Raw genomic sequence first — 16615 nt, 5'->3', positions numbered from 1 at the left:
ACTTACTATACTATCTATACTGTACTATATTATCTGTACTATACTATATACTCTACTATACCATTCTAAACTGCTTGCGATTGAATTCTTGCCTGGTAGAACTCAGAGAAGGAATCCTTCTAAGTTGGAAGTGTTCGAGAGTGGTGCCCTGGAGGAGAACTCAAGCCACCGCTAAAACACACCCTGGCCTTTCCCTGTGAACTGTTTCTGCCTAGGGCCTTTTCCAGTCTGATGCCTTTCAGCACGGCGGTCTCATCCGTTTCCCATGGTGTCCTCTTCCAGAAACAAGCACACATAAATTCTGAAGTCATCTAAGGGTTGGTAATGGTAGTGATGGCAAACAATTCACAGGGATGATGCTAACATTTTCCTTCCCTTTTGCATTTAAATGCTGTTTGAAGGAAACACGATGGGCACGGAGACACACTACGCCGTGTCTCTAAGTACACAGAGGACTGCGGTGAGAACCATGTACATGTGCGAAGGGAGATGAGGTAGACTTGCCCATCCTGTCCTGGGACTAAAGGTCAAAACAGGTCAGAAAAATAGAAACTGCACTCTTTACAGAAAAAAAACAAAATTAAGACCCAACAAGATTTCTAAGCAGACCAAAACAACAAGCTGAAGAAATACGTACATCATAAATATGCCATTTATTAATCACCCGTACCTGGTGAGGCCTCTGGTAAGCGCTCTATGAACGCTGCCTCACTGCATGTCCTAACCACCCTGGAAGCTTCGTGGCTCTCATGTCACTTTGCAAAGAAGAAAATGAAAGTCACAAGAGTTTAGTGACCTTCCCAAGGCAAACAGGTAGTAAGCGTCGGAGTCAGGCTTAAACTCAGGTTTCTCTGACTCCAATTTTGCTCCTAGAATGTATAATACTGGGCATGACACGAATTCTTTCATGAGTTGAAGCTGTCCTTTGAGCTTATCTGGTTCAACCTTCATAAGGAATCTTCTCTACAACATTCCAAATGGAGACATTTCCAGTTGTATGTAGAGCAAGCACCCTGCTTTACAAAGGGACAGAACTAAATATTAGAAATGTCTTCTTCATCTTTTCCCCAAATCTGTCTCTAACTTCATGCTTCAGTCCTGGTTCTAACAATGGGAAGAATATGGAAAAAAAAGTACTTCTTCCACATGGCAGACTCTTAAAGCTTGAAGTCCGCTACACAGCCACCCCGCCCCCAACCCGTCTTTCCTTTCCCACTAGTCTTGCCCAGCAGGAGATATATTATAGGATGTCACAGGAAATGAGGCGAGAACAAATAGCAGAGAGATATGCTCACAAACAGCAATTAAGACTTCAAACTATTCTTTAAAGACTGTGATTTAGCATGAGAGATTTAAAAATGATTTAATCAAATTACTACGATAATTTAACTTCCCATTTACAGAGAAGATTCTAACTCATCTTAGTTTTACCCATTCTTGGATCTGTTAATACTTTAAACGCAAACTCACTAAATCTGAACTATTTAATTAGACCATGATTCAGCTGGCAGACTGCTGAAGAAAATATTAATCTCCATTAGGGATCCTAGTTCAAGTTCTGGCTCTGTAGCTTTAATCTTTGTTTTGTTCTTTTGCCTAAATGTATAGGTTTATGCCAGGCTCAACGGAACAGCTTATGTAATTATGTAGCTTTGGCTGTTGTTGGTGATTTCTTTTTAATTTCATGTTTTAAAAGAAATAGTCCCAGGATTTGTACTAGTGGGAACCAGCTAAACTTAATACTGGGGATCATCGGTTTATGAACTAACTAGACAGGGCTGGGCTGCACATTAACATCACCAGGTGAATTGTTAAAAAAAAAACCTGGACGCTTGAACCTACCCCTAAAACCAAACGCGTTGCTATGGAGTCGATTCTGACTTATAGTGACCTTATAGGACAGAGTAGAACTGCCCCATAGGGTTTCCAAGGAGCAGCTGTCGGATTCGAACTGCCGACTATATGGTTAGCAGCCGAGCTCTTAATGACTGTGCCACCAGGGCTCCAAACCCAACCCCCACCCCCAGATATAGTCAATCAGAACATTTGGGGGTGGGTCCAAGACATCAGAATTTTTTTTAACATAGGCGATTCTACTGCCAAGCCAGGGATGCGAACTACTGCGCTAGACAATAAGACAAACAAATGCTACTCTCAGTGAGTCACATTTTTAAAAGATAATCAAAGTGCAAATGATACACATATTTTCACCACTTGTTTAAGTTTCAAACCCTAATTACAAAATAGAACCCTCCTGTAACTTCCAAAGTTTTTAACTCTGTGAAGTGGAATCCTAAAGGAATGTGTCCAGTTCGGACCATTCCTTTTGGGAGGATAGTTAAGCAGCCTTATGCCTGAGGCTGTACAATTCAGTGAGACTTGGAGCCACTGCAAAGGAAGATTTTATTTGTATATCTTACTTGGAATAAAACATCATCTTCTCCATAATGAAAGTATTAATCACTGTGGACACGGGCACAGCTACTGAAGAAAACGCCCAGTCTATTGAGAATTGTGTTCAGGACTTGTAGCTCACTTTTGGTGACAGTCTCTCAATGGTGTCAAATCTCATTATGAGGATAATGTTGTATATAAGGAACAGAAAAATACATTCAGAGTCAAGTCTAGTGCATAATATCAACCAACCACACCAAGAGTGACCTCTTGTGTGGAACACCAGGTGTCGACTTTCTTCAGTGTTTTTAAACTGCCTACACGAAGAAGAGGAGTAGTTAGGGTAGGGCAATGCAATTCCCATCATAAAACGAAGGACAGAAAATGAGCAAAAGCTGGCGCTGGGTACTGAAGAACATGGGTGGACTGCGTGGCAAGTTGGCTCTTGATTAACATAAATAACCCTTTGCTGTCAAGTCGATTCCAACTCATAGTGACCCTATAGGACAGAGTAGAACTGCTCCATAGGGCTTCCAAGGCTATAAATCTTTATAGAAGCAGAATGCCGCATCTTTCTTCCACAGAGAGGCTGGTGGGTTCGAACCACCGACCTTTTGGTTAGTAGCTGAGTGCTTAACCACTGAGCCACTGGATAGCTGGTCTTAAGATATTTAAAAAAAAACAGCCAAATATAAAGTTTTGATTAAAAAGGGGTAGACTGGATTCTAGGAAGACGGCGATCACAGTTGCAGAGTTTTTTATTCTCTCCAGATCTGCACATAAAGAAATCAGACACAACAACTAAATGGCAAAACTAAAATCCTGTGGACAACATTTACAACAAAACGAGGTGACAAGATGTCCCCGAAAACCCCCAATAGCCACAGGCCTGGATGGCACTGGCATCTGTCTGAGTGAAGCAGAAGGGAGCACAGAGCCTGTGACGGATCTGAGAACAGGAGAACTCCAATACAGCATCAGATATTCACCAGAAAGAGGTGGCTAATGTGAGAAGAGCAAATGAAACTGGGAGGGGTCTGGTCCACTCTAGGGTGGCTTACAGCAAGGGGCCCTCAGGTAAGGAATGGAGGAGATGGAGCACCGTGAACTCTCAGAATTGACCCAACAAGGGTCCTTTCAGAGGACAGCTCCACCTTCAGGAGAAACTGCTAGGAATAGAATCAAAATAGAGCAGGATAGGCAAGCTAGACGTCAAGGAAAGAGACAGCCCAAATAAAAACAAGGAATGAAAATCTCAACAAGCAAACCACTAAACAATAAAAAAACAGACGCAGGAGTTCCGGGACGTTAGACACCTCCCCTGAACTATACCTCTTTATTCAGGTAAACTAATGTCATGGAAAAATGAACAAGTGTTGAGGTCCAAATTCATAAAAGCTAATATTTGAAAAAAAAAAAAAAAAGAATAAGGAAGAGAATGCAATCTCTACAGAAAGTCATCCCCATAGAACTGATCAAAAATATACTCTTCTATTTCAAAATGTACTAAAAGACATAACAATAAAGAAAAATAAAAACAAACCCACTGTCGTCAAGTTGATTCCGACTCACAGTGATCCTACAGGACAGAGTAGAACTGCCCCAGAGAATTTCCAAGGCTGTAATCTTTACGGAAGCAGACCGCCACATCTTTCTCCCGCAGAGCAGCTGGAAGGTTTGAACCACTGGCCCTTCAGTTAGCAGCTGAGCACTCAACCACTGTGCCACCAGGACTCCTCACAATAAAGATACAACACGTTAAAGACAAACAGAAATCCAAATTAGAACTAAAAAAAAAAAAAAAATTAGAACTCAGGAAGGAATCAGAAGTGAAAAAATATCCTTTCAGTGACTAAGACTAAACAAGAATGACCACAAGAGCAAATAAACACAACAGACAATTTCTTGAGAGAGAGATTAAGAAGGAGAAATTTTTTTTAAAATCATAAAAAATCAACTATATAAAGACATTAAAAAAGTATTCAGGTGAAAGTAGCAAATATTAAAGACAGGCAAAGAATATATAGAAAAAAAGGAAATGAAACAAGAGCATAAAACACATACTAAAATCCACAATTCAAAAAACTTCCCTGAAAAAAAACTGAAACTTCATATTGAAGGTGTACGTGTCTGAGGATATTGACCCAGAATCACGAACACAAAGATATATCCTAGTTAAATTCCTGGATTTAAAGAAGAAAAAAAAAAAAAATCCTTTCTGGGGGGGGGTTTTGTTTTTTTGGTGAATCTAGGCAAAAGGCAAGATTTCTATGGGCAAGAAAATGAGATTATCATCAAACTTTTAAATAGCGATGCACTGTGCTAGAAGAAATTGAAGTAATAGATTTAAGATACTCAAGGGGAGAAAGTGAGTTGATAATTTTATACTCAGCAAAACTGACTTTCAAGTTATCAATATTCAAAACTCAGTGAATATTGTTCCCATGAGCCCCTCCTGAAGAATCTATTACAGAACCAGCTTCAGACAACCAAAGTGCCTAGAGAAATTTTCATATAAGAACTAGTGGTGAATATAAAATATATAGTTATTCTCAGAACTAGATTTAAATGAGGGTGAAAAGGAAGAGAATATAGTATTTAATCACAATGTCAATATAGGATAACTATAAAATGTGGGGAGGACAGGGAGAATATGAACAAAACAAATGTTTTTAACTATCTTCAATGATAGTTTTTGTCGTAGTAGTATATTAGTGTTGTTATTTTGGGACTGTATTATGTGTAATGTAGGTTAAAATATATAATGATAGGACAGTCTATTCTGTCATCCTCTGTGTTCTTGGAAATCAGAATTCTCAGTATGGAAGAAAGCAGATATGGAAGTAATATGAAAGAGGTTAAATGAATAAAAACAATTACAGACAATAATAAAAATCTGTAGTCTTGACTTTGAATTAATGGTATCTGTCTTTGCTGATGAAGCCCTCTTAAAAATACATGCAATCAGATTACTGTGTGTGTGTGGAGGGGCGGGGGGTGTTCCTAGCTCTGCCCACTGAAGAGGCCTAGAAAGAAAGACCAACCTAGTAATCCAGCAATAAGCACCTCTAACACCCAGACTCTGGTCTGATTCCAGGCCCCAGCCAGGAAATACTTAAACGATGAGTCTGGAACATCTTGTCATACCAGATACAAGCATATTATTTATGATACTGGGTCAGTCAAAAAGATTCCAGAAATCTACATGAAGAGGTTTCCACTGACCAAAAATGGAATGATGTGAGCTTCAAAAAAGATGGTAGTTGCAATATGTGAGTTTATAATTACATTAAAAACAAAACGCTGATTACCCGTTGCCATCGAGTCGATTCCGACTCATAGTGAACCTATAGGACAGAGTAGAACTGCCCCATAGGATTTCCAAGGAGCGCCTGGTAGATGTGAACTGCCAACCTTTTGGTTCACAAGCATAGCTCTTAACCACTGTACCACCAGGGTTTCCAAACGCTGATTGGTGACCTTCAAATTAAGACGGGACACCGATTCTTCTTAAAAATTGGTAAATAAAGAGAAACAATTAGCCATTTATCTTCCTTTTGCTGTACAAATTGTACCACTGGTAACCAAATAAGAGGTGAGAGAAAGCATCACTTTTATACATATGAATGAAAAGAAATGATAAGTTTACAAATCACCATTTTGCAGCACCCAACTGGATTTGAACAATAAGCATCACTGCTAACATCACAAAAACACAGACAAACAGACGTTTTGTGTCTCCCCATGAACAACACAGCACCTACGGGTACCACAGTGATAGAACCTGAATCTGATTAAGCCTCTGGATCTAGCCGCCAATTTGCAGGGATGAAAAAAGCAGAGGCACATGATGAGCTGCCCCAGGAGCATGCCGTCTGCAAAGTCTACACTGCGGTAACCTCTGCAGGTCAAACGCCCCGAGCTCTCCAACACATCAACTGTAAGAAGATGAAAATGGCTGAGGAACTTGTAGATTAAAGGAGACTAAAAAAGCCACAAGAATTTTTTTTTTTTTTTTTGGTAAATGGGTGAGCGTAAGTCTAGGGACAGCCATTTAGAGACAAAATCACAAACGCAAGGACATGATGACTGCAAGAGTAAGACAGGATATTTGTTACCCTCACGGGGTGGTTATAACCACTTGTGATTTAAAAATAATGACCAAAATGTAAACTACTGCTTTACATCAAAAGATGCTGTTGTTCCAGAAATACTGTGTAGAAGTAAAAAGAAAACTCGCCTTCAAGCCTGTAGATTCTGCTTTTTCTTGTATGTCTTGGGCTCACATGGCTACAAGTTTTGAGTGAGGTCAGGTGACAATGGTTGGGATGTGAGGGACAGCTATGCTCTCTTGACTTGGGCAAAAGAGAATAATCAGGATAGAAATGATTCATAATCTTAAACTGTTTTTAATCTTCCAGTATATAAAAATGAATGTGTTACCTTGGGGCTGATGATAATAGTTTCAAACTCTTAGACATAAGAGTCAATAGAACCAATTAGAGAAAAGAATCCTATGATATAATCTTACCCAAAATGCTTGTAGTTATATTTTATTATATTCTCCAATAGACTGATAAAAGTAGTTTTTTAAAAAAACCCACATTATGCCGAGCGAAATAAGTCAATCACAAAAGGACAAATACTGTTTATGAGACCACTCTTATAAAAACCCAAGATAAGGTTTACACACAGAAACAAACCAATTTTTGATGGTTCTGAGGGAGGGAAGGGGTGAGGAGGAGAAATCACTAACTAGATAGTAGAGAAGTGTGAATTTAGTGAAGAGTAAGATAACACACAATACAAGCAAAAAGTCAACACAACTTGACCAAGGTAAAACCATTGAAGCTTCCTAGACACATCCAAACACCTTGAGACACTGAGTTACTGGGGCTGGGGCCGGGGTCATGGTCTCGGGGGACATCTAAGTCAACTGGCATAATATAGTTCATAAGGAAAATGTTCTACATCATACTTTGGTGAGTAGTGTCTGGGGCCTTAAAAACTTGCAAGTGACCATCTAAAACACATCAGTTGGTCCCATCACGTTCAGAGCAAAGGAGAATGAAGAAAACCAAAGACACAAGGGCAATATTAGCCCAAAGGACTAATGGATCACATGAACCACAGCCTCCACCAGCCTGAGCCCAGAAGAACTAGATGGTGCCTGGCTACTACAACCGACCGCTCTGACAGGGATCACGATAGAGGGTTCCAGACACAGCAGGAGAAAAATGTAGAACAAAATTCAAATTCACAAATAAAGACCAGACTTACTGGTCTGACACAGACGGGAGGAATCCCCAAGACTATGGCCCCCGGACACCCTGCTAACTCAGAAATGAAGCCACTCCCGACGTCCACCTATCAGCCAAGGATTAGACAGGCCTATAAAACTAACAACAACACATGTGAGGAACGTGCTTCTTAGTTCAATCAAGTAGAAGAGACCAAATGGGCAACACCTGCCCAAAAGCAAAGAGGAGAAGGCAGGGAGGGACAGGAAAACTGGATGAATGGACACAGGGAACCCGGAAAGGGAAAAGTGGGAAGGGAAAGTGAGAGAGTGCTAACACATTGCAGGGACTGCAAACAATGTCACAAAACAATTTGTGTATAAATTTTTGAATAAGAAACTAATTTGCACTGCAAACTTTCACCCAAAACACAATAAAATTAAAAATAAAAACAAAAACATTGCCACTGAGTTGATTCTGACTCATAGCTATGCTACAGGACAGAGTAGAACTTAGGGTTTCCAAGGCTATAATCTTTACTGAAGCAGATTGCCATATCTTTCTCCCAAGGAGCAGCTGGTAAATTCAATCCACCGACCTTTCCGTTAGCAGCTGAGCGCTTAACCACTGTGCAACCAGGGCTCTCACAAAATAATTAGAGAACCATAGAATTTCCAATATAGAAAGAATTCTAGAGATCGATCTAACCACTTGGTGCACGTATGACAACCCTCCAACCCGTTGCTGTCAAGTCAATTCCGACTCACAGCGATCCTACAGGACAGAGTAGAACTGCCCCACAGGGTTTCCAAGGAGTGGCTGGTGGATTTGAACTGCCAGCCTTTCGGTTAGCAGCCGAACACTTAACCACTGTACCACCAGGGCTCCATACACAGCAAAGCATAGACCAATTTAACAGCTTCTACATGTACCGTTCAGTGAAATTGATTACATTCTTTGGGTTGTACGATGATTCTCTTCCTCCTTTTCTGAGTTGTTCCTCTCCCATTAACATAAACCCACTGCCCCCTAAGGTTCCTATGTAATCTTTCAAGTTGCTGTTGTCAATTTGATCCCATATAGATAGTTCTTAAAAGAACGTAATGCTCAAGGCAGACTTTTTTACTAGTTAAACTAAACTATCGTTTGTTTTTAAGAAGACTTCAGGGGATATTTTGATTTAAGGTTTAAAGATTATCTCAGACTAATAATTTTAGGGGTTCATCCAACCTTCATAGATCCAGGAAGTCTGGAGTCCATGAGAATTTCAGATTCTGTTCTAAATTTTGCCCCTTTTGATCAGGATTTTTCTATAGAATCTTTGATCAAAATGTTCAGTAATAGTGGCTAGGCACTATCCAGTTCTTCTGGTCTCATGACACAGGAGGCAGTTGTTCATGGAGACAATTAGCCACACATTCCATATCCTCCTTCTATTCCTGGCTCTCCTTCTTCCTCTGTTGCTCCAGGTGAATAGAGACCAACTGGTGTGCTTTGGATGGCTGTCTGCAAGCTTTTAAGACCCCAGGCACTATGCAACGAACTAGGAGGTAGAACAGAAGCACTAAGCACGTTATTAGGCCAATTAACTGGGATGTCCCATGAAACCATGACCCTAAAACTTCCAAACCAAGAAACCAAATCACATGAGGTTTCTGTTTGTACAAAAGCAGCCTCAGCAGCTACTCTCTTTTTTTGGGTTGTTGTTGTAAATATATTTATCACACAACTTTTGCCAATTCAACTTTTTACAAGTGTACAACTTATTGACAGCAATTACAATAATTGGCTGCACAACCCTACCCTTAATCAATGGAATATTTCCACCAATGTTCACTCCCCTTTTCCCCTCTCTCCTCCTCTGCTAACCACTAATAAAGTCTGGTCTCTATATACATTTGCCTTTTCTTGTCTTTTTATATAAGCGAGGTCATATAATCTTTGTCCTTTTGAGACTGACTTATTTCACTCAGCATAATGTCTTCAAGCTCCATCCATACTATAGCATGTATCAAGACTTCATTTCTCCTACTGGCTGAGTAGTATTCCATTGTATGTATATACCACATTTTGTTTATCCAGTCATCTGTTCATGGGCATTTACGTATCCGACAAAAATCTAATAATCAAAATATATATAAAACTTTGACAACTTAACAACAAAAAGACAAATAACCCAATCACAAAACGGGCAAAGGATTTGAACAGATATTTCACCAAAGAGGACATTCAAATGGCCACCAAACACATAAAAAGATGCTCAGCATCATCAGCCATCAGAGAGATGCAAATCAAAACCACAATGAGATACCATTTCACTTCCACTAGGATGGCTAAGATAAAAAAACAAACAAACAACCAGAAAATAACAAATGTTGGCAAGGATGTGGGGAAATTAGAACTCTTACCCATTGCTGGTGGGAATGCAAAATGGTACAGCTGTTGTGGAAAACAGTGTGCTGGTTCCTCAAAAAACTAAAAATAGAACTACCGTATGACCCAACAATTCCACTCCTAGGTATATACCCAAAAGACTTGAAAGCAGGGACTCAAATAGAGACTTGTACATCAATGTTCATTGCAGCACTATTCACAATAGCCAAAAGGTTTTCAGATATTTGAATGTGAGATTTGCCGAATGAGTCCATGATACATTGTTTCTTTAGTTATACATGTGATGATAGGGAATACACTCCCAGTGGTGTCCTGGTTTATGAGTATTCCTGCATTCACATACGACAGAAACATAGCTACCAAAAAATGACAGCCATTATCAGGAAGCCAATTTCCTATTTCCCAAGCAAAAGCACAACATTTATAATTATTGTATAAGACAGATGTTTAAAATAAGCTGATAATTTGGATAAATGAGACAATGGTTGTTAACACCTACAGGCATACAGAGAAAGCTAATATACCTACATAAATAACACTAAAATAGATTTTTTTTGTACAAAAAATCACCTACATTAATCTGAAATCCTCAAATTTTAAAGGAGCACCTAGGAACTTTTTAGGGTCTCTATGAACAGCATTAGAATATTTTCATATTGATGTGTTTATGAGCAGTTTTGAGAAACTTACACTGGATCTAAGCAAGCCTGAATGGACAACTTCATTGCTGTCCTGCAAATAACGCTTGATAAGATGGAATAACAGCATCACATTGATAGTATCAAAGAAAATGACTTTCTGCGTAGTTTATTCCAAGCTCAAACGGTGGGGCCTGGGGGTTGGGTGGGTGAGAGAAAGCCATGTTTATGCGACACAAGAGATGTGGCATAATTTAGAGATTAAAATAGTCCTTACACTACTTACTCATTTCTCCTTTAGTATGGACTGTTATCTAATTTAATTTTTTTTTTTTTTTTTGGTATTGAGAGGCTAAAAGAATGTTAGAATCACTTGCAGGAAAATTTTGCAACACGGAGAATTTTTCCATGAGAAAGCAATGCTACTCAACTCTGTACTATGATAAAAGAAAAAGGGAGGGCTTGTTAACTCTTTCTGGCTTTAAACAAGAAAAAGAAACTAACTTGATCTTTAAATAAAATAGGTCTTTTCCTTCCCTAAACGGCAGAGTATGTGGGATTAGAATATTTACTATCAAAAATATTAATGATTATACTTCTAAACAACAAAGACAGACATTCTGCTACTAATTAATTCAGGTACTCGGAATTATAATACATATTCATAATGTCTACATCTAACAGCTAAAAGTTCTGATAGAGTTTCAGCATTACTCAGCATTTACGATCAGTTAATAAATCTTAAGCAATTTGGCACAGAAGGTAAAAGATGTAAGGCATGCTTGCTGTATTTCAAAATAATTAATCCAGTAACTAGCAGCTATAAATGTTTTAAATTAGAATCATTTTGCGATCACCAAACAAAAACTCTTCCCCAAAGTACTGCAGCAAAATCTTTTATCTAACTGTAAGAGCTGCTACAATGTACGGTTCATGCCAACTAATAAACTCTCAGAAAAATTCCATTTCATTTCCCACTTTGATCTTCCAGAGAGCAGGAGGAGGGGTTCTGGTTCTTGAGGGTTTGTAACAACAATGCTGTTTTTCATAAGTAATCATATTTCACATCTTCACAGAGGAGAGAAAGAAGAGGGGTGAGTAGTAATTGTTGAAAACAATTTCCCTCCTATCAGCCCAAGGATTCATGCATCAATATTGCAGATGAACTGTTAATTACAAAATCAATTAAAAATTATTTCTAAAAACAGTCACGCGCCCCTGGCTCTCATGGGGGCAATCTGGGCAGAGGGTCTCATCTCACCAGGTTTGCTCCAAATCACAAAGTCGTCATCCACAAGTCAGCAGAAGCAATCTGGTTTTTCATTTTTCAGCGCGGCTGAGCCCAGCCTGAGATTGATCGTCACATATGGCCCCAGAAAACAAACTGTCAATACCTTGAATGCTGTAGAATTTGAACAAATAGTCGTCCACCCATTCAAGCCACTCATTGCATCCCATTTAACAGATTTTATTGACAGTTTCCTTCTTGTAATTAAAGGGAAAACTACTGGCCAGCAACCAAGATAAAGTTCAAAGATAGGGTCAAAACAAAGGCAGATGGAGGGGCACGGTGTGACTGTCAATGGTACACAGCATCAGAGCATGTTATTGACATGCAGGTATCTAACGATCGGCACGTCATTAAGGAGGGATCTATCCTGAACTTTATGCAAATGCTAAAAGAGCCTTAAGACCACGATAAAGCCTTAGGAGAGGCACAGAGGGAAAAACAACAAAGCCCCAACGATTTTGACTTATCATAGGTTGTTCCCTATTTTAGCACGTTTCAGTTCAAATGCAAAGAAAATTCATTCCCTTAATTCTTAACCTTTGCTGCATACCTAGTGCCTTTGGGAGGAATACTCCTCCAGCAAAAGTTTACTCCTAGAGAATTCCAGAATGTGAGAAAACAGAGTCTTCCCTGATAACCAGAATTAACAACCACACTAAATATATTTTTCCAATTGCACAATTAGCATCTTTGAGGGGAGAAAATGTTTGGTGTGTATTCACAGTTCACACCTATTCTGACTCGTGCATAAAACACAATGCGGCTTCATTTTGTCCTAAGAGTATCTATTAATTCTCCTCCAACAAGAGCTTCTACTTTGCTATGGTCCAAGTTAGTAATTGTATTAGGTGGCAAAAGTTTCACAGCTTCCAATAAGCGAGTAAAATACAAATAACTCCCTTTTCGTTTATTTCTTTTACTTCTCACTTTTCACAAGAAAGCTAAAATGATTATAATTTTGCTGACTCTTACAGAATTTACAAACTGGGTCTAGCAAATCCCTGAAGAAGAACTTAAGGCAAGGGGTAAAACTGACATATTAAAATATGTAATGTCAACCATGTCAATATGCCAACCTGAATTAGCAAGAGCTATAGCTTTGAGGGTGACAAATTCTTCTTTCTCCAGCTTCATGCTCTTGTATTTCTTTACCAGCTGCAGGATAGCATTATTTAGGTCAAGAAGGCCTGCTAATTTGGACTGGTCTTCATCCATTATATAATCGTCTGCATAGACAAGTTCATCTTCGAACGACAGGGATCGGTATACGACGCCAAGGATCAAAATTTCCATCCAAGCACTCTGCAGAAGACTCATCTGGTCCGCCAGGGATAGGGTGGAGAAGCCTGCATGGGAAGATGGGCAGATCAAGTTACTTTACAGCCATAATTTCATAATGCAACATTAGTTTCAAATGGTCTTCGGCTTCTGCATCAGTGCTCAAAGTTATGCAGAGCTTTGATTAGAAGCTCTACAAGTTTCCACTCATCACTTTGCAAATGGCAAAGTCAAGTCACAAACGAGCTTCAGTCTGCTGTGTTCTCTACAGGTTGTAGAGATCCGCCTGAGGGGAAAGTAACAGAGAAGTAGTTTTGTCTTTCATTTGTGAAGAAAATGCCATGTAATTTTTAAATATACCTGACTTCTGGCTGAAGTCTTTATAAATGTCTTACAGGAAGTCAGATTTTCAGCGACCTCATCTATAAAAACTACAATTGTTAAACAATATAAAAGTAAACGGAAGTCAAAACCAAAGGAAAATCATTTAGGCCAACAGTGAAGTGCGATTTAGAAACATTTTCTATCACGTCACAAGCAACAGTAAGGGATGACCGTGCTTACAACCAACAGAGCCATCTTAATTGGCCATTTTTGCTCCCACTGGTATTTAAAACTTGAATTCCTTCTTAAAAACAGATTATTGGCATAACATAGGGTGGAATATCATAACAGCCCAGCCCTTCTTACCAAATAGGAAAGCCACAATTCCATCTTGTTATTGTTGATGGTGGTAGGTGCCTTTGAGTCAATTCAACTCACAGTGACCCCATGTGACACAGTAGAACTGCCCCATAGGATTTCCTAGGCTGAAATAATTTACGGAAGCAGATCACCAGGTCTTTCTCCTGGGGAACTGCTGGGTGGGTTTGAACTGCCAATCTTTGCATTAGCAGCCAGCACTTAACTGTTTCACCACCAGGGCTTCTTATTCTTGTTATGGAGATCCAGTTATTTGTACTGTTAAATACGGATGGAATGGAGTTTAGTGGGAGGGAAATGAACACAGCCAGATCCTGAAGGAAAATATTGGCTCCACTGAGCTACTATTGGATATTTCGCTTTGAGCAAGACAATTTACTTGTACCTTAATTTTTGCATTTGGCATGTATAAAATAATGCCTATCCAAACACTAATTTATAACATGCATTCAATAGGTGTAGCTATATTATATATCATTTTTATCTGAAATGCCTGCACGGCTTCATCAATTCTTTACTACAAATCTGGGTGGCATTCACACATGCATGCTTAAACCTTTCTGAGCTTGAAAGAATATGGTTAAAAAAAAAGAAAAGAAAAGAAAAAGAAACCCTTGCTCAGTAGGGAAGGACGAAGTAGTACAATTAAACCTACTTAGGAGTAAAGCTCTGATATATTTGTATCTCAGAGTGACTAGATCTAGGTTCTAAAAAGAAGTTACCGAAGATGCCTCATTATCAGCCTAATGTTTTCCCCAAGAGTCCTAAAAAAGAAATGTTTCTTAAAACTTGGCTTCCATTTCTGAGGGGATATCCAGGAATTCCAAGGTGATGGCCCACCCTATCATTTCTGAGGGTAATGGTGCCATAATTTAAGGTCCTGCCATCAGTACGGCAATTCGACAGAAGTACAAGGAAATTTTAACAATGCAGCTGAAGGAACCTAACTGTACTCTCTTTATTCTAGACCCTACTGCCCAAATCCTAACAGAAATACCCACTGGCTGCCCCACCTTCTTAGACCCCTGTTGTTGGTTGTATTCATATCAAACTGCTGATAGCCCACATATTATTAAAACTACAGCACTGGATGGACAAGAAAATAATTTCCTGTCCTGTTGGCGAAACCCAGTGGTTTGCCGTTTCGGCAACATTAACTATAAGTGCTTAATAAAATCATCAAAAGGGATTAGTCAAGCTTTTCTTAAGGGGGGGTCTTAGGGCATGCGTAAAGCAACTCTGTCATTGTTTATCAAGCCCCTTACATGTCACTTAACAGGGATTCCTTTGGACTGGCTTCGTAAGTCTTATCTTTTTTCATTTTATTTTTCAAATTGCTATTTTGGGTGAAATGAACAAATACCTTCTTATCATTAGCGATATAGCAACTGATAACATTTTAAACAGGGATACAAAAATGAATACTTATCTAACCTGAGTAGCGCTGGCTTTTGATTTTGCTAATATTACACCCACCAAAAAAAAAAAAAAAAAAACGGATTGCTCTTTTTTTCTACTCTCTTCCAAAAAGGAAGATTCAATGCAAATCCAAGTACCTAACTCAAAAAAAGGGACTAAGAGGTTCTTCTGTAAATTAAACTGATGAAAAAAAATAAATTATCATCTGGAAAGTTCTGAGCAAAAAGAAATGGGGACTTTCCGTTCGTCGTGGTTCTCGCGCTTCGTTTCAGGCTCTTTTTCCTGCAGCAGCAGATGGACAGAGCGCGTAGCCCGAAGCACTGCCCTGTGACAGCCCTATTCTCCCTCCCAGACACTGCTGTTAGTAAATAGATTTACACATTCTCCAATCTCCACACATCTTTCTGCCGAATAATTAAAAGCAGGATGATTAGTTTATTGAGTGGAAGGAGGAACTTTTTTATTGAGGTCCAGCCACGATTTTATCAGGCCCAGCACTTTTACGGTTGTCAGGAGGGTGCAGGCATCCAATTTTTCTTATCTGCCTGATTAATACAAACGCTGTTTCAGGACGCATTAATTAACAGATACAAATCTACGTTCTCATGGAAGGATCAATACAGAGAAGAAAAGAGGCATCAATGTGAATTTAGTGCTGATGATGGAGAAGGCACTCTATCGACATTTACGGCGCAGAGACTTTAAAGTTGCACAGGGCCCCTTTTGTCCCTGTGATTTACAAATTCGCAATGTTTCAGCCATGACAACGTTTCACACATTTCTTTGGGGTTTAATTAAGCAAAAGAGCAATAAATTTCATTTTTTAGGTTGATCCTACAATTTGCTTCTTCCGTGTCAATAGGTTTGTGTGTGTGTGTGCGTGTATCCTTCTTGCAACTCCAACTTTCTTTTTACTTTTGCAGTCAATGAAATAAAAAGAAGGGAAAAGGCAGGGAGAACATTCTCATGTTTTTCTTTCTTTCCTTTTTGTTGGGTCGGGGAGTGTGGGGTGATGGATACAGCACAGAAGATTATGGCAAGTTTGCCTGATAGCCTCAAGTCTATTTGAACCATCAAAGGAAGAGTCATTTTTGCAAAACCGTAGGAAAAAGGACAATCAATGCTTTACAAAGTAGAATAAAAGTCTGGACTTTTATCTCTTCTTGGCTTAAAAATAGCTGAGTTTCAGCAATTTAACCCTTTTACTAATAACCTCTGAGATCTGGGCTCTAACACAAAGAACTCTCCTGTCCCAAAGC

General features: G+C 39.2%; 1 protein-coding gene across 3 annotated transcripts in view; it reads right to left on the bottom strand.

The window, feature by feature from the left end:
• The window catches only part of ESRRG (estrogen related receptor gamma), a 641420-nt gene that overhangs the window by 2306 nt on the left and 622499 nt on the right, over positions 1-16615 (bottom strand). For all 3 annotated transcript variants that reach the window (XM_004375935.2, XM_004375934.1, XM_004375933.2), the window contains one exon: positions 13034-13303. In XM_004375935.2, the coding sequence (XP_004375992.1) occupies positions 13034-13303 (270 nt within the window). The remainder of the gene's footprint in view (positions 1-13033; positions 13304-16615) is intronic.

Source organism: Trichechus manatus, unplaced genomic scaffold (assembly GCF_000243295.1).
Source record: "Trichechus manatus latirostris isolate Lorelei unplaced genomic scaffold, TriManLat1.0 scaffold00039, whole genome shotgun sequence".
Classification (NCBI taxonomy): Eukaryota; Metazoa; Chordata; class Mammalia; order Sirenia; family Trichechidae; genus Trichechus; species Trichechus manatus.
This window is presented reverse-complemented; position numbering and strand designations above follow the sequence as displayed.